The sequence below is a fragment of the Ranitomeya imitator genome, chromosome 5 (genome assembly GCF_032444005.1).
Source record: "Ranitomeya imitator isolate aRanImi1 chromosome 5, aRanImi1.pri, whole genome shotgun sequence".
Lineage (NCBI taxonomy): Eukaryota > Metazoa > Chordata > Amphibia > Anura > Dendrobatidae > Ranitomeya > Ranitomeya imitator.
In genome coordinates, this window is record NC_091286.1 from 402031169 (window position 1) to 402054372 (window position 23204).

The window sequence follows — 23204 nt, forward strand, 5'->3', positions numbered from 1 at the left end:
AAGCCCAATTCTGCGATGGTCACCCTAACCGAAACTTGTGTAGAGGGGACCATGTGACCTACACCCGCCATTGGAGTGAGCTAGGTTGGTACGCTATGAACGTTAAACGATGTGAACCTGCAGTAGCACCACCGGCTGCCACAATTAAGAATAATGACATTACCCCTCTAGTCCCTGAACTAGCGGGTCCTCGGACCAAAACCACCACTACTGTGTGCATCATTTCTACTACTGAACCTGCTACTGTAGCAGAAGCTGACACTCGTACCCAGACAAATAATGACTTGACCACACCTGAGAGACAAACCAATGGCGTCAATACAGCATCAGATGAGAACTCGGATACAGACCTTCCCAGGCCAGGAAGTGTTCGCTACCGACTGATGCCTTGCACTCTACTGTAAAAGAACACTGAAAAGAATGTAAATAGTTAAAAAAAAAAAAAAATTCTTGCTGCTTTTCCAGTTTAAACCCGCCCAGGGTTAACTTTTAAGGGGGTCCTCAGTTATAGGAGGATTCCAAGCTCTGCATTTGTTTTTGCACAAGTTTTCTTATTTCTTTTAACAAAGACTGCAGGATCATGGACGGTGAATGATTCCTGAACTGCCTGTACATAATTTGCACCTTCTTAAAGGTGCTTCCTACTGGCTTTACAAAGGAGGCTTTTACAGAGACTGCCTCTTAAGGCCGGATTCACACGTCAGTGGCTCCGGTACGTGAGGTGACAGTTTCCTCACGTACCGGAGACACTGACTCACGTAGGCTGGTTTCACATTTGCGTTTTTTGCCGCTGCATTTAAACGCATATAAATGCATGCATTTTTTTCCCTATATTTAACATTAAACATTTATTTGTACGCATTTGGCCGCGTTTGACGACGCATGCGTCGTTTCTATGCTTGCGTTTTTTTGCGGAAATGCAACGTGTAGTAATTTCTAGAGGCTTTTTTTGCCGCAAAAAAACGCATGCTTTTTTTGCGGCAAAAAAACCTATTGCTGTCTATGTAAACGCATGTATTTTTAAGCACATGCGTTTGGTTGCGTTTTTAAACGCATGCGTTTCAATAGAAAAAAACAAGTCTACACACTGATAAGCCACCCCCCACCATCAAGGTGATAAAGGGATCCAAACCCTAACCCTAACCCTAGGGATCCAAACCCTAACCTTAACCCTACCCGTAACCCTAGGGATCTAAACCCTAGCCCTAACCCTACCCCTAGGGATCCAAACCCTAACCCAAGGGATCCAAACGCTAACCCTACCCCTAGGGATCCAAACCCTAACCCTAGGGATCCAAACCCTAACCCTAGCCCTAACCCTACCCCTAGGGATCCAAATCCTAACCCTATGGATCCAAACCCTAACCCTAACCCTAGGGATCCAAACCCTAACCCTAGGGATCCAAACCCTAGCCCTAACCCTACCCCTAACCCTAGGGATCCAAACCCTAACCCTAACCCTAGGGATCCAAACCCTAACCCTACCCCTAGCCATTTCTATTTATAGTGGGTTTTCTAGTTGATTTTTATGATTGGCAGCTGTCTGTCACACACTAAAGACGCTTTTTGTTCCCAAAAATATTTTTTGTGTTACCACATTTTGAGAGCTACAATTTTTCCATATTTTGGTCCACAGAGTCATGTCACACGCCCTCTGTAGTCCCATTGGCGGTGTCTGGATCTTGAGTTTTCTCTTGTGAAATTTCTCATCATGCGTATCAAAAACGCAAATGCAGGAAAAAACACATGTAAACGCGTAAAAACGCAGCGTTTCTTTTACCGCATACGAAAACGCATGCGTCTAAAAAATGCAGCGTTTGTACGCGTTTTTTTCACCACCTGCGGATGCGTTTTAAACGCTGCCTTTTCAAGAGAGGCCTGGATGTCTTCCTGGAGCAGAACAATATTGTATCATACAATTATTAGGTTCTGTAGAAGGACGTAGATCTGGGGATTTATTATGATGGAATATAGGCTGAACTGGATGGACAAATGTCTTTTTTCGGCCTTACTAACTATGTTACTATGTAAACGCAAATGTGAAACTAGCCATAGACACATTAAAATCAATGTGTCTCTGCACATGTCAGCGTGTTTTTACGGACCGTGTGTCCGTTTGAAAAACACGAAGACATGTCAGTGTTCGTGGGAGCGCACGGATCACACGGACCCATTAAAGTCAATGGGTCCGTGTAAAACATGTACCGCACACGGATGCTGTCCGTGTGCAGTCCGTGTGCCGTGCAGGAGACAGCGCTGTCCCCCCCACGTGTGGTGCTGAAGCTGGAGAGAAAGAATGAATCTTTTTTTTTCTTTCCCCTTAAAAATAAAGTTTGTGCGTCCCCCCCCCCCAGCTTGCCAGGAAATACTCACCGACACCCAGCTCCAGCGAAGTCTCCTCTCAGCGGCTGCAACCTGTGCTGTGTGAGCGGTCACGTGGTCCCGCTCGTTACAGTGAGGAATATGCGCATATTCCTCACTGTAATGAGCGGGACCACGTGACCGCTCACACAGGGCCTGCTGCTGGCGCTGAGGCGAGACATCGCTGGAGCTGGGTGTCGGTGAGTATTTCCTGGCAAGCGGGGGGCGCACAGGGGGCGGGAGGCGGGAGGGGATGCATAAACTTTATTTTTAAGGGGAAAGAAAAAAAAAAAGATTATTCATTCCTTCTCTCTAGCAAATGCTGCTGGGAAGAAGGGATGAATACCGGCTTCAGCACTGCACGCAGTGGACAGCGCTTAACTGTAGCGCTGTCTCCTGCACGGTCCATGTGGTCCTCGGGCGGCACATGGCTGCCGCACGTGTGCCACACTGATGTGCTACGTAAGCACACGGACACGGATAATTCCGGTACCGATTTTTCCGGTGCCGTAATTATCTGGACATGTGGGACAGGCCTAACAGAAACTGCTGTTAAATCTTGCTGTAATAATTGCTTTACTCTACAGACCTGAAGAAAAACCCGTTGGTGTGGCAGAGTTCCGGGTCAGGATTACACGTCTTGTAGCCCACCCAAGACCAACGTTCGGGGTTCGTCACGGGTCCCTCGCATCACGTCACCTTTAAATTGATTTGACTGCAGATGATGTGATTATTTGCACTACCTCAGAGGGGGGATGATAGATAGTCCTGCATGTGTAGAAAAATAAAGAAAATGTTGATTTGCACTTTGAGGTTTAATGATAGTATACTCTACAGTCGGCTGCTATGTGGCCATGCACATGGATCTACAGTTTGCGGACGTGACAGGCCAGTTTAGTATACTGGTGTGAACTCGGCCCAATCCATACAGGTACAGCAGAAGTCGGGGGGAATATCACGGAGCGGCTTCAGTTTACCAGGAGTTCGCTGTAATGCTTCCATGGGCGCCTGCTATGGCCTGGTTTGGAGATAAGTCATTTCTGCTGTTTAACCCCTAAATGTCACACTCCCTAACCACCACAGCACCTAAGCAGATAGATATAGGGGGTCTTCTTCTGTCACCCCCCAACTCATGCATTAGCGAACGTGACACTTTGGGGCACAGGACTAAACCAACGCCATTTCCCATATATTCTCCAGCTCGGTGGGGGTCCCTCAGGTTTCATAGGACCACTTAATGAAGCTGCAGCATTAAGACCAAAACCAGCATGGCCATTATTGGATGAAGTGTCATGACTGCATTCTGGCAGCCTGAGAAGCTGAGGTGAATGTGTCTGACAGGAGTGAGCCCTCAGGCCAGTGAGTACCAGTGTGCAGCAGCAGGGCTCAGACATGAGTGTACACACTCTACACAGAGGCGGAGATAAGGCGGGAACTGGGGCTGACGAGAAGACCTGGGGAGGGAGCAGCAGAGAGACGTGGGACACCGAGACTTGTCCTGAATGAGAACCAGCCAGAGCCAGAGCCGGCGGCCACAGGCGAGCACGACTGAGCCGGGAGGGGAGAGCTGCAGCCATGCCCGGGAACGGGATGGAGCCGAGGGCTCTGAAATATGAGCAGACACTGGTGAGTGGCACATTCCAGCACTGCGCTGCATGGAGCCCGCAGGCATCGTCTGTCATGTCACTGTCACCTCCCTGCAGGTCTCCCCTTAAGCCTTCCTTTTCAGATACAGCTGATCATGTACTGTCGCAGCCCTGCTGCCTCCATACTGCAGTCTCCTCACAGACTGACAGCTCAACTTCACTGATCTTCAGTCATCTGCAACCTCTGGCTCTCCAGCTGTTCTTAAAACTACAACTCCCAGCATGCCTTGCATTTAGTGCAGGCAGAGACACAGGTGGCAGGTTAACACAGGAAACTTGAGCTGTCAAACCAAAGGCATGCTTGGGCATGGTGGGAGTTGTAGTGTCACATCAGATCGAGAGCCACTTCTTGTCTAATGACCCCCCACTGTGCAGGTGTAGCCCAGGTCCTAGTGACATGGCAGTGCAGGATGGCCTGTGAGCCTTCCCATCAGGCGGAGGTGTCCTTATAGTAGTAGGACTTTGTCCTGCACAGCCTGCGAACACTCTACACATAGTACGTACATCCGATGATAACACGAATATAAAATGAGTACACCCTTCATATTGGGCCCATGCTGACGCCTGCAGTACAGGGATTTCCCACTAAATACATTTATCATCAATCCACAGGTTTGTTGATAAATGTCTGATCGTTAAAGTACACCCCTTCACCCTCGCAGTTTGCTTGAATGGGGGTCCATAGTGTGAATGCAGCTATACTACACGCGTGATCGCCGCTCCATTCACCTCTAGGAGACTGTTGTGCATAGGTGATGTCTTTAGGCGGTCCCTGGCTAGGACTAGCCTCCTCATCATACATGAATGATGTCTAGAGGTGTAATTATAAGGCGCATGGTGCACAGGAACACTGACATTGCCATATAGCATTGCCTCTAATGATTTCCTATGGTGTCGCTTTGTGACTTCCCTCCTACCAGTCACAAATATTTATAAATGCGTTGAATTTTTTTCTCCCTGGTTTCAAGTCTAATGCGACTCATTTGCCATAGACTTCAATGCAAGTCAAACACTGCTGCAACTTGCATGTGACTTCTCTGCGAGTCGGTGGGTTTTTTAATAACATAATTGCAGTTCTAAAATAGTCTTGTGACCGCAAGTCGCAGACAAGTTGCATAATCATTTTTGGTCCTGTGACTTGTCCGATGGTTGCTTATAAATAAAAGATTGCTCGCAGCACTCCAAATGTGGAGTCTTGTATAAGGCAACGTAGCCCAGAATTAGACGCACCGTCAAGAAAGTCCCAAGAAAACATCTGTAAATGAAAAAAGAGACCTAAATCTGGTGAAAAACGTCAAAGCATCTTCTGCCATAGGTGCGACATTTTGACCAGCCAGAGGTCTCTTTCAGGCATGTTTGAAAAAGACCTATGGCTGGTAGAAACGCTGCACCTATGGCACAATAAAGGAAGCTTTGAAGTTTTTCATCAGATTTAGGACTGTGTCTTTTTTTATTTATTGGCCAATAGTTGCTGTCACGTGACATCATTGTACTGCCACCTGTCAGCCTCAATGGCCACATAAAATAGCAGCAGAGCTCAGACACCACATAGCTGGTGCTGAGACCATTCATATGATGCTGCCACCCAGTCTGTGGTGTATGTGGAAGATGCTGGCATAACATCTATCTACTGCATAAATAAATGGGCATCAAGAAGCACCTAAGGGTTGAAGCCAGTTTCTCCTTTAATTTTTACATGACTTGTTGTTTTTCTGGATGCTACAAAATCGCTAATATTTAACATTTTCAGGAATCTGCCGCCAGTCCCAGAAACAACACTGCCACTTATTGGGGGTAAAATAAAAATGACCCAATTACCAAATATTGAACCACAAATCTGCAGTGCCAGACACAGCCAGGTCCACATCAGTCCTTAGTTGATCAGTGACAGGAGTCTGACCTCCAGAGATCAGATATTGATGCTCTTTCCAAAGGATTAACGATCAACCCCATAGATCATGGAAAATCCCTAAGGCCACGTTCACACGTTCAGTACTTGATCAGTGTCTTACCTCAGTATCTGTAAGCCAAAACCAGGAGTGGGTGATAACAGTGGTGACATGTTTCTATTATATTTTTCCTCTGATCGTTCCTGTCCTGGTTTTAGCTTACAAATACTGATGTAAAATACTGAACGTGTGAACATGACCTTAAAGTGTAATATATGGAGCAATTGGAAAAAAAGTGTAATTTTTTATTGGCCACAAATGACTGTATTTTGAGTCCAAGTTTTTCCCTGTTGTTTGAACTATGGCCAAGGATTGGCCATCAAATTTAAAGTTTTTCCATGTTTGAATATGCCGCATATTGCACTTATAGCCATAATCGCCTACAGCATGCTATATACCTAAGTCACAAACCATATATAAAATAGGGACATAAAAATTTGGCCATTTCCGTATTTCTAAGGGTATGTGCACACGTTGCGGATTCCATTGCAGATTTTTCCCCACGGATTCTGCAGAATCCGCAGGTAAAACGCAGGGTTTACTGTGGATTTTATGCAGATTTTGTGCGGATTTCACCTGCGTTTTTACAACTGCGGGTTCCTATAATGGAATAGGTGTAAAACGCTGCGGAATCCGCACAAAGAATTGACATGCTGTGGAAAATAAACTGCAACGTTTCAGCATGTGCATTGCGGATTTTGGTTTCCATAGGTTTACATGGTACTGTACACCGCATGGAAAACAGCTGCAGATCCGCAGGGCCAAATCCGCAACGTGTGCACAGACCCTTATGGTTCCATATACAAAAGTGGTATGAATGGGAAATACGCTCCTTTTGAATAAGACCTTTTACTAATTTTTTTTTTGGGAAGGGGGGGTTAGGGGACAATTCTACAAAAGGGATTGTTTAATCCACTTTCTTTAGGAGCACGCTGCTCCCCAACTTCACAGCTTTTTGATGCCAAGGGGCAGGGTACTCCATGAAGATTGACAGTCTGGACCACGGACATGGCTAAACTGCTGAATGTGCTCTGTAAGGCTTTATTCACGTTAGGATTTTTTTTTATCAAATAAATGAGCTATAATAGGCTTTATGAAATTATGTTAGGCTTTTATCAAATAAATGTGCTCTGTTAGGCTTTTACACATCAGTATTTTTATCAGTATTTCATCAGTATTTGTATGCCAAAACCGTGAGTGTCTCCGAATCACTGAACGGGTGTTAATCTTTTAATAATAGTTTTTCTCTGTATCTTCCACTCTTTTGGCATGTAAACACTGATGCAAGATACTGACCAAATACTCCGCTCCTGAGTGACGGCGGCAATGCCGGGTATTAACTTTCGAGACTCGGCCGTATTTCTCGCAGGTGTGACCCCGGCCTAAGTCCTATGATGTAAGCCGAGGCACCCTAGCCTCCTCAGCATTGGAGGAGAGCAGTGTCACTGAAGCCATCGGGATCCAGCAGTCTGGCTAGGTGCAGAGCAGGGCTTACAAGCTCTGAAGCAAAGAACTTGCAAATGCACGCTCCTTGGCTAGGAGCCAGATAGACTGCAGAGGTGCCTTATAACCCAGGCAATGAGCAGTAAACTATAACATTAGACATCCTGCTGTGCTTGAGAACAGAGAGGATTTTAATAATAGGTAAATTGCAGAGTTGCTTGTGTTTACAAGCACATTACAATTTTACCCATTTAAGACATGGCGACAACCCTTTTAGCGACATCTGTTCTAAAGCTAAACCTTGGAGATGTTATTTGCCCATAGGCAGGGTAACATGTGTAACTCCTGAGATAATCAGATGCAGGTTATTTTTGGATTGGGGTTTCTGTACATATTCCTCATCTCTGTAGAACCTGCATGAATATCAGTCATAATATCTTGATATCGTAGACGGGGTGCTGCACACATCGGTTTCAGGGTGCGCCCAGTGTTTTCTCTCAATTTACACAACAAAATATATTTCAGTACTGCAGAAACAAGTTTAGTAAAGGTAAATGGCATTGATACTCCATTTCACATACTGATTCCTTGCCAGTGATTGACTTTCAATGAATGGAGTATTCTGATATAATGAAGTGTTAGTTTATCTCTGGGATATGCTGTCATAAAATAATCCGACCCCTGACCCCAACCTATCCTGAGAATGAAGGTGCCACAGCGCTGCTCATAGTATTCCCCCATACATTTGCATTCCCAGCCACCATGCTGTGCTACTAATGGCAGATAGGTCCAATCTATTGAATAGAGTCATTCCTCTGTAACTTCAGAGTGTGTCCCAGAAATTGGCCCCCCCTGATCAATAAGACATGACATATTCTAGCGATACTTACAAAGATGATCCTTTATTTTTTATATGATCTTGTAGCGCTCATGTTGGTGTACTATAGTGGAGTTCTTTCTAGCTGTTAGTCACAAGGCACTGAATCTTGTCTTGGAGCCTTTGTCACCTGTCCTGAAGTCATCATTTACATTGTGGTGGTGGACTGACTGAATACAAAGGCCTGCGTTGTAGCCGCCTCATCAGCAGTCAGTGGGTGAGCATTTCTATGTTCTGCTATGTGGGTGACACATTGAGATCTGCAGCACTGAAGGAACTGACAATACAGAAAGCACTTGGCGTTCTGCATGTGCGGAAGTGTGTGTTTTCCTGGAGCGCAGTTAGTAAAGCTGCATGTAAAAAGAACACATTCATCATAATTGCTGTTGATTATTTGCTTGCACAATTAGCCATGTCTTCTCAGCTAATAATTCACTAGTTCATAAGACTTTGTTCCATCTGGTAATGCACTTTGATAGATCAGCATCCAGTCTGCATGATACTGCCTACAGAACTGAGTATACCTCGGTGTGTGATGTCTTCCCACTAAGGCCGGTTTCACACGTGAGGTGACAGTTTCTCACGTACCGGAGACACTGACTCACGTAGACACATTAGAATCAATGTGTCTCTGCACATGTCAGCGTGTTTTCACGGACTGTGTGTCCGTTTGGAAAACACGGAGACATGTCAGTGTTCGTGGGAGCGCACGGATCACACGGACCCATTAAAGTCAATGGGTCCGTGCAGGTGACAGCGCTACTGTAAGCGCTGTCCCCCCCGTGTGTGGGGCTGAAGCCCCATTCATTTCTTCTCTCCAGCAGCGTTCGCTGGAAAGAAGGAATGAATAATCTTTTTTTTTAATTTATTTTTAAAATAAAGTTGCCGGTAATCTGCCCCTTCCTACCCACTGTGCGCCCGCCCGCTGGCATTAAAATACTTACCCAGCTCCCTCGGCGCTTACATCCTCTCAGCGTCGCTGCTTGTCCTGTATGAGCGGTCACGTGCCGCACATTACAGTGATGAATATGCGGCTCCACCTCCCATAGGGGTGGAGCCGCATATTCATTACTGTAATAAGCGGCACCACGTGACCGCTCATACAGGAAGAGCTGCGACGCTGAGAGGATGCAAGCGCCGAGGGAGCTGGGTAAGTATTTTAATGCCAGCGGGCGGGCGCACAGGGGGTGGGAGGGGGCAGATTACCGGCAACTTTATTTAAAAAAAAAAAAAAAAGATTATTCATTCCTTCTTTCCAGCGAACGCTGCTAGAGAGAAGAAATGAATACCGGCTTCAGCACCAGATGCAGGGGACAGCGCTTAACTGTAGCGCTGTCTCCTGCACGGTGTGTGTGGTACCCAGTCGGCACACGGGCGGCACACGGATGCCGCACGTGTGCCACACTGATGTGTCACGTGAGCACACGGATAATTCCGGTACCGATTTTTCCGGTACCGGAATTATCTGGATGTGTGAGACTGGCCTAACCCTGGGTTTGATATAGGTAAAACACACTTAGGGTACGTGTCCACGTTCAGGATGGCCGGCGGTTTTGACGGAGCGGCAAACTCACTCCACCCAAAGCTCCGCCCCCTTCTGGAGACGTGATGATGCCGGATGTGTTCATTGCACACATCCGGAATCATCGCACCCCACACATAGGGCCCTGTGTTATACCTTGCGGCGTCGCCGCAAGGTAAACGGACATGCTGCGATCTAAAACGATGCGCCGCATGTCCGGAATCACAGGGCCGCCGGATCCGTGTTACCACGCATAGTGGAGACGGGATTTCATTAAATCCCCTCCACTATGCTGTAACATCTGGACGCTGCGTGTTTGACGCTGCGTCTCTATGCAGCGTCAAACTCGCAGCATTTCCTGAACGTGGAAACATACCCTAATAATCTGTCATCAGGTTTTTGCTACCAAATCCAAGAGCAGCATGATGCAGGGACAGAGACCCTGATTACTGCAATCTGTCACTCACTGGGCTGCTTAGTCTAGTTTTAATAAAATCATGGTTTTATCATCAACTGATTATCACTAGAGAACTACTTGACCTGCTACCAGGTAATCCAACCATGTCACCACTATTGATTGGTAGCTTTGTGCCTATAAACAATGTACATAGAAAGCTAACAATCAGTGGAGTGGGCAGGATAATACAGAGCTCAGAATTCAGAGAACTGGTAGATCTGCAGCAGATAAACCAATTTTTAATCAAAACTGCATCGGCCAGTCAAGTAAGTGACACATCGTTGGAATCGGGGCCTCTTTCCGTATATCATGCTTCTTTTACACTATTCTCCAAATTATTATGCAGATGACATTTTACTTGGATTTTCCTAAATGGCCGGTGCTAGTGACAGTCAGTCTAATAAAAGTCATTACCCGTTAGATTATACATTGAATTTAATTGAAGAAACCTCCCAATGATAACAGTATAATCTCCAAAATGAATAAATAAAAAGTCAAAATGCACTGTTCCAAATTATTAGGCACAGTAGAATTTCTATACATTTGATATGTTTTAAAGAACTGAAAATGCTCGTTTGTGGAATTTGCAGCATTAGGATGTCACATTCACTGAACAAAAAGGCTACTTAACTCCAAAACCTCCTAACAGGCCAAGTTACATGTTAACATAGGAGCCTTCTTTGATATCACCTTCACAGTTCATGCATTCTTGGGTTTTTGGAGAGTTTCTGCTTGTACGTCTTTGCATGAAGTCAGAATAGCCTCCCAGAGCTGCTGTTTTGATGTGAACTGCCTCCCACCCTCATAGATCTTGTGCTGGATGATACTCCAAAGGTTCTCTATAGGGTCGAGGTCAGGGGAAGATGGTGGCCACACCATGAGTTTATCTCCTTTTATGCCCATAGTAGCCAATGACTCAGAGGTATTATTTGCAGCATGAGATGGGGCATTGTCAGCATGAAGATGATTTTGCTCCTGAAGGCACGTTTCTGCTTTTTAGACCATGGAAGAAAGTTGTCAGTCAGAAACGCTATTTACTTTACAGAGGTCATTTTCACACCTTCAGGAACCTTAAAGCGTCCAACCAGCTGTTTCCCCATGATTCCGGCCCAAAACATGATTTCTCTACCTCGTTACTGACGTCGCAGCCTTGTTGCGACATGGTGTCCATCCACCAACCATCCACTACTACATCCATCTGGAACATCCAGGGTTGCTCGACACTCGTCAGTAAACAAGACTGTTTGAAAATTAGTCTTCATGTATGTCTGGGCCCACTGCAACCGTTTCTGCTCATGAACACTGTTTAGGGGAAGCCGAATAGTAGGTTTATGCACCACAGCAAGCCTTTGAAGGATCCTACACCTTGAGGTTCGAGGGACTCCAGGGGCACCAGCAGCTTCAAATAACTGTTTGCTGCTTTATAATGGTATTTTCGCAGCTGCTCTCTTAAGGTACCTTCACACATAACGATATTGTTAACGATATCGTTGCTATTTGTGACGTAGCAACGATATCGTTAATGAAATCGTTATGTGTGACAGCGACCAACGATCAGGCCCCTGCTGGGAGATCGTTGGTCGCTGAATAAAGTCCAGAACTTTATTTCGTCGCTGGACTCCCTGGAGACATCGCTGGATCGGCGTGTGTGACACCGATCCAGCGATGTCTTCACTGGTAACCAGGGTAAACATCGGGTAACTAAGCGCAGGGCCGCGCTTAGTAACCCGATGTTTACCCTGGTTACCATGCTAAAAGTAAAAAAAAACAAACAGTACATACTTACCTACAGCCGTCTGTCCTCCAGCGCTGCGCTCTGCACTCCTCCTGTACTGGCTGTGAGCCGGAAAGCAGAGCGGTGACGTCACCGCTCTGCTTTCCGGCTCCCAGGCAGTACAGGAGGAGAGCAGAGAAGCAGAGCGCAGCGCTGGAGGACAGACGGCTGTAGGTAAGTATGTACTGTTTGTTTTTTTTTTACTTTTAGCATGGTAACCAGGGTAAACATCGGGTTACTAAGCGCGGCCCTGCGCTTAGTTACCCGATGTTTACCCTGGTTACCGGCATCGTTGGTCGCTGGAGAGCGGTCTGTGTGACAGCTCTCCAGCGACCAAACAGCGACGCTGCAGCGATCCGGATCGTTGTCGGTATCGCTGCAGCGTCGCTAAATGTGAAGGGGCCTTTAATCCAATGAATTTGTCTGGCAGAAACCTTCCTCATTATGTCTTTATCTGCATGAACTCTGTGCTCTGTCACAAATCTCTTCACAGTATGATGATCACAAAGTTTTTGTGAAGTATCTAATTTTTCATACCTTGTTCAAGGCATTGCACTATTTAACGCTTTTCAGCAGCAGAGAGATCCTTTTTATTTCTCATATTGCTTGAAACCTTTGGCCTGCTTAATAATGTGGAACATCATTTTTAAGTAGTTTTCCTTTAATTAGAATCACCTGGAAAACTAATTATCACATGTGTTTAAGATTGATTTCAGTTATCTATTGAGCCCTGAGACACAATACCATCCACAAGTTTATTTGAAAAACAAAACAATTAAATCTTTATGACACTTAAATCCAATTTGCATAATAATTTGGAACACAGTGTAGATGTATTAGCAAAAATCTGATTATAGAATTCCTTTAACTCTTTCACCCACCAGCCTGTTTTCACCTTAATGACCAGGCCATTTTTTTCAATTCTGACCAATGTCACTTTATGAGGTAATAACTCTGGAATGCTTCAATTGATCCCGCTGATTCTGAGATTTGCTTTTTTTTTCAATACATGTTTTACTTAATATTAGTGATACATTTTGGTCGATATGATTTGCATTTATTTATGAAAATATTGAACATTTAACAAAAGAATTAAAAAATTTTACAATTTTTCAAACTGTCACCTGATGAAGGCTAGACAGCTGAAACGTTCTGGGTTTATGTTTTGTTTTTATTTTTTTAATTTGTCATAAGTCATCTAATCCTTTGCTAGTTTTTTTTTTTATTAAAAATTTCCATCCATCCCTCAGGATCCTTTATGCATCTGAGTGGAAGTGCCTTATAGCCTGATCTTCTGTTTCTTTGCTCTTAATTTTCAAACTTAAGCCGTATAAGCCAAGGCACCTAATTTTGGCACAAAAAACTGGGAAAACTTATTGACTCGAGTATAAGCTGGGTATTCATTGTCCCCTCATCCCTATCCTGGTATACATGGCTCCCCATCCCTGTCCTTGTATGCATGGCTCCTTATTCCCATCCTTGTCTGCATGGCACCTTATTCCCATCCTTGTATGCATGGCTCCTTATTCCCATCCTTGTATGCATGGCTCCATGTTCCCATCCTTGTCTGCATGGCTTCTTATTCCCATCCTTGTATGCATGGCTCCTTATTCCCATCCTTGTATGCATGGCTCCTTATTCCCATCCTTGTATACATGGCTTCTTATTCCCATCCTTGTATGCATGGGTCCATGTTCCCATCCTTTCTGCATGGCTTCTTATTCCCATCCTTGTATGCATGGATCCTTATTCCCATCCTTGTATGCATGGCTCCTTATTCCCATCCTTGTATGCATGGCTCCTTGTTCCCATCCTTGTCTACATGGTTCCTTGTTGCCATCCTTGTCTGCATGGCTCCTTATTCCCATCCTTGTATGCATGGCTCCTTATTCCCATCCTTGTCTGTATGGCTCCTTATCCCCATCCTTGTATGCATGGCTCCTTATTCCCATCCTTGTATGCATGGCTCCTTATCCCCATCCTTGTATGCATGGCTCCGTATCCCCATCCTTGTCTGCATGGCTCCTTATTCCCATCCTTGTATGCATGGCTCTTTATCCCCATCCTTGTCTGCATGGCTCGTTATTCCCATCCTTATATGTATGGCTTATTCCCATCCTTGTATGCATGGTTCCTCATCCCTATCCTTGTACGTATGGCCCCCATGAGAAAAGCATTAAAAAAATCCTACTTACCTTCCCTGCGCGCCCTCGCAGCATCTTGTTCCTGTGCCAGCAGCATTTGCCACCGAGCAATCACGTGTCCCCACTCATTAAGGTAATAAATATTCACCTCTCTCCACGGCTTCCCTATGTACACTGCATGAGCCCCACACAGCCTCCCCCATGCGTGGCATGAGCCCCACACAGCCTCCCTATATACACTACATGAGCCCCACACAGCCTCCCTATATACACTACATGAGCCCCACACAACCTCCCTATATACACTACATGAGCCCCACACAGCCTCCCTATATACACTACATGAGCCCCACACAGCCTCCCTATATACACTACATGAGCCCCACACAGCCTCCCTATATACACTACATGAGCCCCACACAGCCTCCTTATATACACTGCATAAGCCCCACACAGCCTCCCTATATACACTGCATGAGCCCCACACAGCCTCCCTATATATACTACATGAGCCCCACACAGCCTCCTTATACACACTACATGAGCCCTACACAGCCTCCCTATATACACTACATGAGCCCCACACAGCCTCCTTATACACACTACATGAGCCCTACACAGCCTCCCTATATACTGCATGATGAACCTCACAGCCTCCCTATATACTGCATGAGGCCCCCACAGCCTCCCTATATACACTGCATGAGGCCCCCACAGCCTCAGTATATTCACTGCATGAGGCCCCCACAGCCTCTCTATATATACAGCTTGTGCCCCACACTGCCTCCCCATATACACAACATAAGCTCCACACAGCCTCCTTATACTTATATACTGCATGAGCCCCACACAGCCTCCCTATATACACTGCATGAGCCCCACACAGCCTTCCTATATACTGCATGAGCCCCACACAGCCTCCCTATATACACTGCATGAGCCCCACACAGCCTCTCTATATATACAGGTTGAGCCCCACACAGCCTCCCTGTATACTGCATGAGCCTCACACAGCCTCCCTATATACACTGTATGAGCCCCACACAGCCTCCCTATATATACAGCTTGAGCCCCACACAGCCTCCATATATACCCTGCATGAGCCCCACACAGCCTCCCTATATACACTGTATGAGCCCCACACAGTCTCCCTTTATACACTGCATGAGCCCCACACAGCCTCCCTATATATACAGCATGAGGCCCCCACAGCCTCCCTATATACACTACATGAGCCCCACACAGCCTCTCTATATATACAGCATGAGCTCCACACCAGCCTCCCTATATACTGCATGAGCCCCACACAGCCTCTCTATATATACACTGCATGAGCCCCACACAGCCTCTCTATATATACAGCTTGAGCCCTACACAGCCTCCCTATATACACTGTATGAGGCATGAGCCCCACACAGCCTCCCTATATATACAGCTTGAGTCCCACGCAGCCTCTCTATATATACAGCTTGGGCCCCACATAGCCTCCCTATATACACTGCATGAGCCCCACACAGCCTCCCTATATACACTGCATGAGCCCCACACAGCCTCCCTATATATAGCATGAGGCCCCCACAGCCTCCCTATATACACTACATGAGCCCCACACAGCCTCTATATATACAGCATGAGCACCACACCAGCCTCCCTATATACTGCATGACCCCCACACAGCCTCTCTATATATAAACTGCATGAGCCCCACACAGCCTCCCTATATACACTGCATGAGCCCCACACAGCCTCCTTATATACACTGCATGGGGCCCCCCACAGCCTCAGTATATACCTGCATGGGGCCCCCCACAGCCTCAGTATATACACTGCATGAGGTCTCCACAACCTGAATATATACACTGCATGAGGCCCCAACAGCCTCAGTATATACACTGCATGAGGCCCCCACAGCCTACCTATATATACACTGCATGAGGCCCCCATAGCCTCCCCATATACTGCATAAGGCCCCCATAGCCTCCACATGTGCAGCATGATGCCCCCATAGCCTCCCCATGTGCAGCATGACGCCCCCATAGCCTCCCCATGTGCAGCAAGATGCCCCCATATGCAGTACCATGTGCAGCAAGACGCCCCCATATGCAGTACCATGTATAGCATGACGCCCCCATATGCAGTACCATGTATAGCATGACGCCCCCATATGGTGCACCATGTGTAGCATGTCGCCCCCAGGCTCCATGGGATATTAATTTTGATTTACAGTACAGACCAAAAGTTTGGACACACCTTCTCATTTAAAGATTTTTCTGTATTTTCATGACTATGAAAATTGTAAATTTACACTGAAGGCATCAAAACTATGAATTAACACATGTGGTATTATATACTTAATAAAAAAAAGTGTGAACAACTGAAATTATGTCTTATATTCTAGGTCCTTCAAAGTAGCCACCTTTTGCTTTGGTGACTGCTTTGCACACTCTTGGCATTCTCTTGATGAGCTTCAAGAGGTAGTAACCGGAAAAGGTTTTTACTTCACAGGTGTGCCCTGTCAGGTTTAATAAGTGGGATTTCTTGCCTTATAAGTGGGGTTGGGACCATCTGTTGTGTTGAGCAGAAGTCTGGTGGACACACAGCTGATAGTCCTACTGAATAGACTGTTAGAGTTTGTATTATGGCAAGAAAAAAGCAGTTAAGTAAATAAAAACGAGTGGCCATCATTACTTTAAGAAATGAAGGTCAGTCAGTCCGAGAAATTGGGAAAACTTTGAAAGTGTCCCCAAGTGCAGTGGCAAAAACCACCAAGCGCTACAAAGAAACTGGCTCACATGAGGTCCGCCCCAGGAAAGGAAGACCAAGAGTCACCTCTGCTTCTGAGAATAAGTTTATCTGAGTCTCCAGCCTCAGAAATCACAGGTTAACAGCAGCTCAGATTAGAGACCAGGTCAATGCCACACAGAGTTCTAGCAGCAGACACATCTCTACAACAACTGTGAAGAGGAGACTGTGTGCAGCAGGCCTTCATGGTAAATTAGCTGCTAGGAAACCACTGCTAAGGACAGGCAACAAGCAGAAGAGACTTGTTTGGGCTAAAGAACACAAGGAATGGACTTTAGACCAGTGGAAATCTGTGCTTTGGTCTGATGAGTCCAAATTTGAGATCTTTGGTTCCAACCACTGTGTCTTTGTGTGACGCAGAAAAGATGAACGGATGGACTCTACATGCCTGGTTCCCACCGTGAAGCATGGAGGAGGAGGTGTGATGGTGTAGGGGTGCTTTGCTGGTGACACCGGTAGTGTTGAGCATTCCGATACCGCAAGTATCGGGTATCGGCCGATATTTGCGGTATCGGAATTCCGATACCGAATTCCGATACTTCCCGCGTATCGGATACCGGAATCGGAAGTTCCCAGAATTCAAATTGAACGCAGCAGCCAATGAGGAATGAATGAAAGTGTGGGCACATCCTGTTTAGCATGGTGGGCATGTAAGTACTGGCAAGGCTTGGATTGGCTGCTGAAATGATGTCACTCTGCACTATAAAAAAGCGCTGCCGCCATTTTGCGCTCACTCTGCTGTGATTTCAGTTAGGGACAGGACGCTGTGTTCTAACTGAGGGCCAGTTGAGCTAGCTAATTGCTTTATTTTCCTTTCCAAAGGCTAATTTAGCAAAACGCTGTGTGTTCTTCACTGTTCACCTTGCTCTTGCCTTGCAGCGCTGTTTTAACAGCGTTCTGCAAGGTCTCTGTGTGTGTGTGTGTGCAGCTCACTCTGTAGTCTGTGTGCAGCCATATACCCGGTTGTATTCAGCTCAGGGGGGGTTCACACTGCCTCACACAGTTGTTCTTTTTTGCTCTTAGTGCAGCCTGCTGCACATTTTTTCTCAAATTTCCTATTAGTGTTTTTCCACCAGTCTCCAGCTCTATTGTGGAAAAACACTACATAGGATAACCTAGAGGGGGGTTTTTGGGCCTTGCAGCGCCGTTTACGGCTGTCTGCACGGTCTCCGTGTGAGCCCAGCTCGCCCTGTAGTCTGTGTGCAGCCATAGCCGGTTGGATTCAGCTCAGGGTTCGTTACTGGCTCATACCTTGAGAAAAATTTTCCTTTTTTTCAAATAGTGCAGCCTGTTTAAAATTTGAAAAAAAAAATTCCTATTAGTGTCTTTCCACTCGTATCCAGCTAAATAGTGGAAAAACACTATATAGGATAACCTAGAGGAGGGTTTTTTGGCCTTGCAGCGCCGTTTACGGCTGTCTGCACGGTCTCCGTGTGAGCCCAGCTCGCCCTGTAGTCTGTGTGCAGCCATAGCCGGTTGGATTCAGCTCAGGGTTCGTTACTGGCTCATACCTTGAGAAACATTTTCCTTTTTTTCAAATAGTGCAGCCTGTTTAAAATTTGAAAAAAAAAATTCCTATTAGTGTCTTTCCACTCGTATCCAGCTAAATAGTGGAAAAACACTATATAGGATAACCTAGAGGAGGGTTTTTTGGCCTTGCAGCGCCGTTTACGGCTGTCTGCACGGTCTCCGTGTGAGCCCAGCTCGCCCTGTAGTCTGTGTGCAGCCATAGCCGGTTGGATTCAGCTCAGGGTTCGTTACTGGCTCATACCTTGAGAAAAATTTTCCTTTTTTTCAAATAGTGCAGCCTGTTTAAAATTTGAAAAAAAAAATTCCTATTAGTGTCTTTCCACTCGTATCCAGCTAAATAGTGGAAAAACACTATATAGGATAACCTAGAGGAGGGTTTTTTGGCCTTGCAGCGCCGTTTACGGCTGTCTGCACGGTCTCCGTGTGAGCCCAGCTCGCCCTGTAGTCTGTGTGCAGCCATAGCCGGTTGGATTCAGCTCAGGGTGCGTTACTGCCTCATACCTTGAAAAACAATTTCCTTTTTTTCAAATAGTGCAGCCAGTTTAAAATTTGAAAAAAAAAATTCCTATTAGTGTCTTTCCACTTGTATCCAGCTAAATAGTGGAAAAACACTATATAGGATAACCTAGAGGAGGGTTTCTTGGCCTTGCAGCGCCGTTTACGGCTGTCTGCACGGTCTCCGTGTGATTTAAACTAGCTCTGTAGCCCGATCTGCACCAAAAAAAAGGTTAAGTTCACCAAACACAACTTACACTTGTGTAGGCCACATTTGAAAAATAATAAAGTTTAGTCCACAATTTACAACATTAGTGTTTCTTACACCTGTTAGGAGGAGCATTACAGGAATAAGCACACTAAGGCCTTAGTACTTTTCTGCTTATCTTTATCTGTCAACCAAGATGAAGAGGGCAGGGAGTAAGGCACGTGGGCGTGGGCGCGGAGCAGGGAGAGGAGCAGGGAGAGGACGTGGTGATTCTGTGCCTGCTGCGGGCGCCGGTGACTCGTCGTCACTCAGTTTCAGCAGGGAACAGTCCTTCATGCGCAGCTTTGTCGGAGAGCGCCGTGCACCGCTGCTGCGTGAAGACCAAATTGAAGCCGTTGTCGGGTGGATGGCAGCTAACGCCTCGGCATCGACTTCAGTTAGTGCCACATCCTCTCAGGCACAGAGCACTGGAGAGCAGCCATCTGTCTCTTCACCACCTGCCAAATTGGCCAGGCAGTCAGAGAGCCCAGGACAGGAGCCGTCTCTACTTCTGTTCTCTGAATCTCTTGGCTTGGAAACAGGGGGCCAGCCAAGCAGCATTGGAGAAATGGAAGAAGAGGCAGTGTGCAGTGATGCCCAAAAGCTTTATCTCTCTGACTCTGAAGAGGCAGGTGGGCCAGTGCCTCCGGTGACCACAGCGCAGTACGCATCTGATGATGAAACTCAGGTGCTGCTTTCTCGTGCGTACTGTGCTGCTGAGACTACCCAGGAGGAGCAGTTGGTGGCAGAGGGTAGTGGAGATGATGAGGTCCTTGACCCATCGTGGCGTGAGGAACAGGAAGGTGGTGGGAGCAGCTCAGAGGAAGAGCTTCCTCTTACGGGCCAAAGAGGGAGAGGGAGGGGGAAGACTGCGGAGCCTGTAGCCTCCACTTTGGCACCCGTTAGGAGCCTGTCTCTTTCCAAAGCCAAAAAGGGCGCTCCCAAGACTTGCAGTGCCTGGTCCTTTTTTGACACAGTTGCAGATGACATTTGTTTTGTCAAATGCAAGCTGTGTCATCATAAAGTAAAAAGAGGGAAAAATGTCAGCAACCTCAATACCACAAATATGTGGAAACATGTGCGGACCAGGCACGCGGTGGAGTTACAGAAACACACTGAAGATGTAGGCCAACCAACAGCGGCAGCTACCACCTCTTCAGCTCGTGTTGCCTCTTCCTCCAGCTCACGCACAGCTGGTTTGGCTTCCTCCCAGAGACCTTGTGTAATTCCACCCACAGCACCACCTTCCCAGTCATCCTCACACTCCCAGTCTACTCTACAGCCATCGGTAGTACAGGCATGGGAGAAAAGGCGGGCATTCTCGGCCAACCACCCCCGAGCACAGGCTCTGAATGCAGGCATTGCCAAACTGTTGTCCCTGGAAATGCTCTCGTTCAGGCTGGTGGAGACTGACAGCTTCCGTTACTTGATGGCATTGGCAGTCCCACAGTACAAGGTGCCCAGCCGCTTTTACTTCAGCAGGCAGGCTGTCCCTGCCCTGCACAGGCATGTTGAGGCAAACATAAAACATGCGCTACTGAACGCCGTCAGTAGCAAGGTCCACCTCACCACCGATGCGTGGACCAGTCAGCATGGACAGGGGCGATATGTTTCCCTCACTGCCCATTGGGTTAATGTTGTTGAGCCAGGTACAGATCGTGCGAGTGGCGCAGGACGTGTCCTGCCCACTCCAAGGATTGCAGGAATCCAGTCTGTACGCATCGACTCCTCCTCTTACACCAGTTCCTCTGATTCCTCTCTGCAGGATCCGTCACAGTCCACCCCCACATGGACCCGTGAACGTTTACCTATGACCGACATGAGCACAGCCGTGGCCAAACGTCAGCAGGCCGTCTTGAAACTAGTTTCATTGGGGCATCGAAGCCACACAGCGCAGGAGCTCTGGAATGCCATAAAGCAGGAGAGCGATGTGTGGTTACTGCCAGCGAATCTCCAGCCAGGCATGGTAGTGTGTGACAATGGCCGAAATCTGGTGGCAGCTTTGGCCCTTGGCAACCTCACTCACATCCCATGTCTGGCACATGTGCTCAATTTGGTTGTGCAGAGTTTTCTGAGGGACTATCCGGATCTTGATGCCCTGCTGCACAAGGTCCGCCTAGAGTGTGCTCACTTGCGGCGTTCCAGCTTGGCCAGATCCCGCATTGCTGCTCTGCAGCGCCGATTCCGCCTTCCGGAACACCGCATCATATGTGACCTACCTACCCGGTGGAATTCCACGTTACATATGTTGGAGCGGTTGTGTGAGCAGCAGCAAGCAGTTATGGAGTACCAGCTGCATCAGGCGCAAAGAAGTCGCAGTCAGCGCCGATCAGACTTCACAACCACAGAGTGGGCCACTATGAAGGACGTCTGCCAGGTTTTGCGTCCTTTTGATTATTCCACGCGGATGGCAAGTGCAGATGATGCACTAGTCAGCATGACTGTCCCCCTTATCTGCCTGCTTCAGCAAACTTTGCAAGGGTTAAGGGATGATGTGGTGGAAGAGGTGGAGGATGAGGAGTCACCTTTTCCATCAGCTTCTGGAGAGTCAGCGCCACGTGGTTCCTCACAAAGGGGTACGCAGGGGCCAATTTGTGAGGAGGATGAGGAGGAGTCAATGGAGGAGGAAGAGCTCCGTCCAGAGGAGGGAGCGACACAATTGTCCAGTGGTCAGTGTGTACAGCGAGGGTGGGGTGATGACGAGCGGGCAGAGATCATGTCTCAAGCAGGGGACAGCGTTTCTGGGCCGGTTGGCACTCTGCAGCACATGGTGGATTTCATGCTGCAGTGCCTGAGAAACGACCGCCGCATCGACCACATTCTCAACATGCCTGATTATTGGGTGTTCACCCTCCTCGATCCTCGCTACCGGGACAACGTCCAAAACCTCATCCCTGCGTTGACCCGGGAGCGTAAATTGCGGGAGTACCACGACACACTGGTGAATTCCATCATCTTCTCCTGTCCAACTGAGAGGAGTGCTGCTAGTGCTTTACAAAGCAGCTCAGTGCGTCGAGGCAGTGGGGGAGGCTCTGCCCAAAGAGGGAGCAGAAGCAGTGCCTCTGCCCAAGGCAAGCCCAGTATGGCACAACTCTGGCACACTTTTGTGTGCCCGCCCCAAATGTCTACACCATCACCGGCGGCTCCAGTCAGCAGGAGGCAACGGTTCCGTCAGATGGTGACAGACTACATGGCTTGCCCTCTTACTGTACTCCCAGACGGCTCTTCCCCGTTCAAGTTTTGGGTCTCTAAGCTGGATACATGGCCAGAGCTAAGCCAGTATGCATTGGAGGTGCTGGCTTGCCCTGCGGCTAGTGTCTTATCGGAACGTGTCTTTAGTGCCGCAGGTGGTGTACTAACAGACCGTCGCATGCGACTATCCTCCGATAACGTTGACCGGCTTACTTTCCTGAAAATGAACCAGGCCTGGATCTCGCAGGAATTTGCCACTCCTCTGCCTGATTAAGTAATTGGGTGTCATCCAGGTCTCCTGCTGTGTTCATCTTTCTACCACCTGAACTGCTATTCCTGGGCTCCAACACCGCCAGTTGCGGCTCAGAAGTGCAGGCTGCACAGTAAAAACATACGACCCAGTGTTATTGGGTTTCAGTAACGTCAGCTGATCCCCAGCTGTGTAGCCGGCAATGTGTCCTGCGACCGCCACGCTGGCACAACAACCTAAATGTAAGGGAACCTGTCCCCCCCCCCCCGTCGTTTGTTACTGAAAGAGCCATCTTGTGCAGCAGTAATGCTGCACAAGGAAAAGGTAGCTCTTTTTTTTTAGCTCTTTGCACACGCAGAACTTAACACTTATAAAATGTGTTCACTGATACCGTTATACCGTCCCGGAGCTGGGACTTTCCTTCGTAATGTGACGCAGCACAGCCGTCATTCCTACCCCCTTGGTGCCATGCGCTGCCTCCTCAGCGTTGTTTTAAGCTGTCACGGAGCCTGCGC

The 23204-nt window shown here is 47.4% G+C and overlaps 1 protein-coding gene across 2 annotated transcripts in view; it reads left to right on the plus strand.

Annotated features, from left to right (window-relative positions):
- Window positions 1-3780: 3780 nt before the first annotated feature.
- Window positions 3781-23204, plus strand: part of CLCN2 (chloride voltage-gated channel 2) — a 237350-nt gene continuing 217926 nt past the window's right edge. For both annotated transcript variants that reach the window (XM_069726938.1, XM_069726937.1), the window contains exon 1: window positions 3781-3987. In XM_069726938.1, coding sequence (XP_069583039.1) covers window positions 3937-3987 — 51 coding nt within the window. In that variant the 5' untranslated portion in view covers window positions 3781-3936. The remainder of the gene's footprint in view (window positions 3988-23204) is intronic.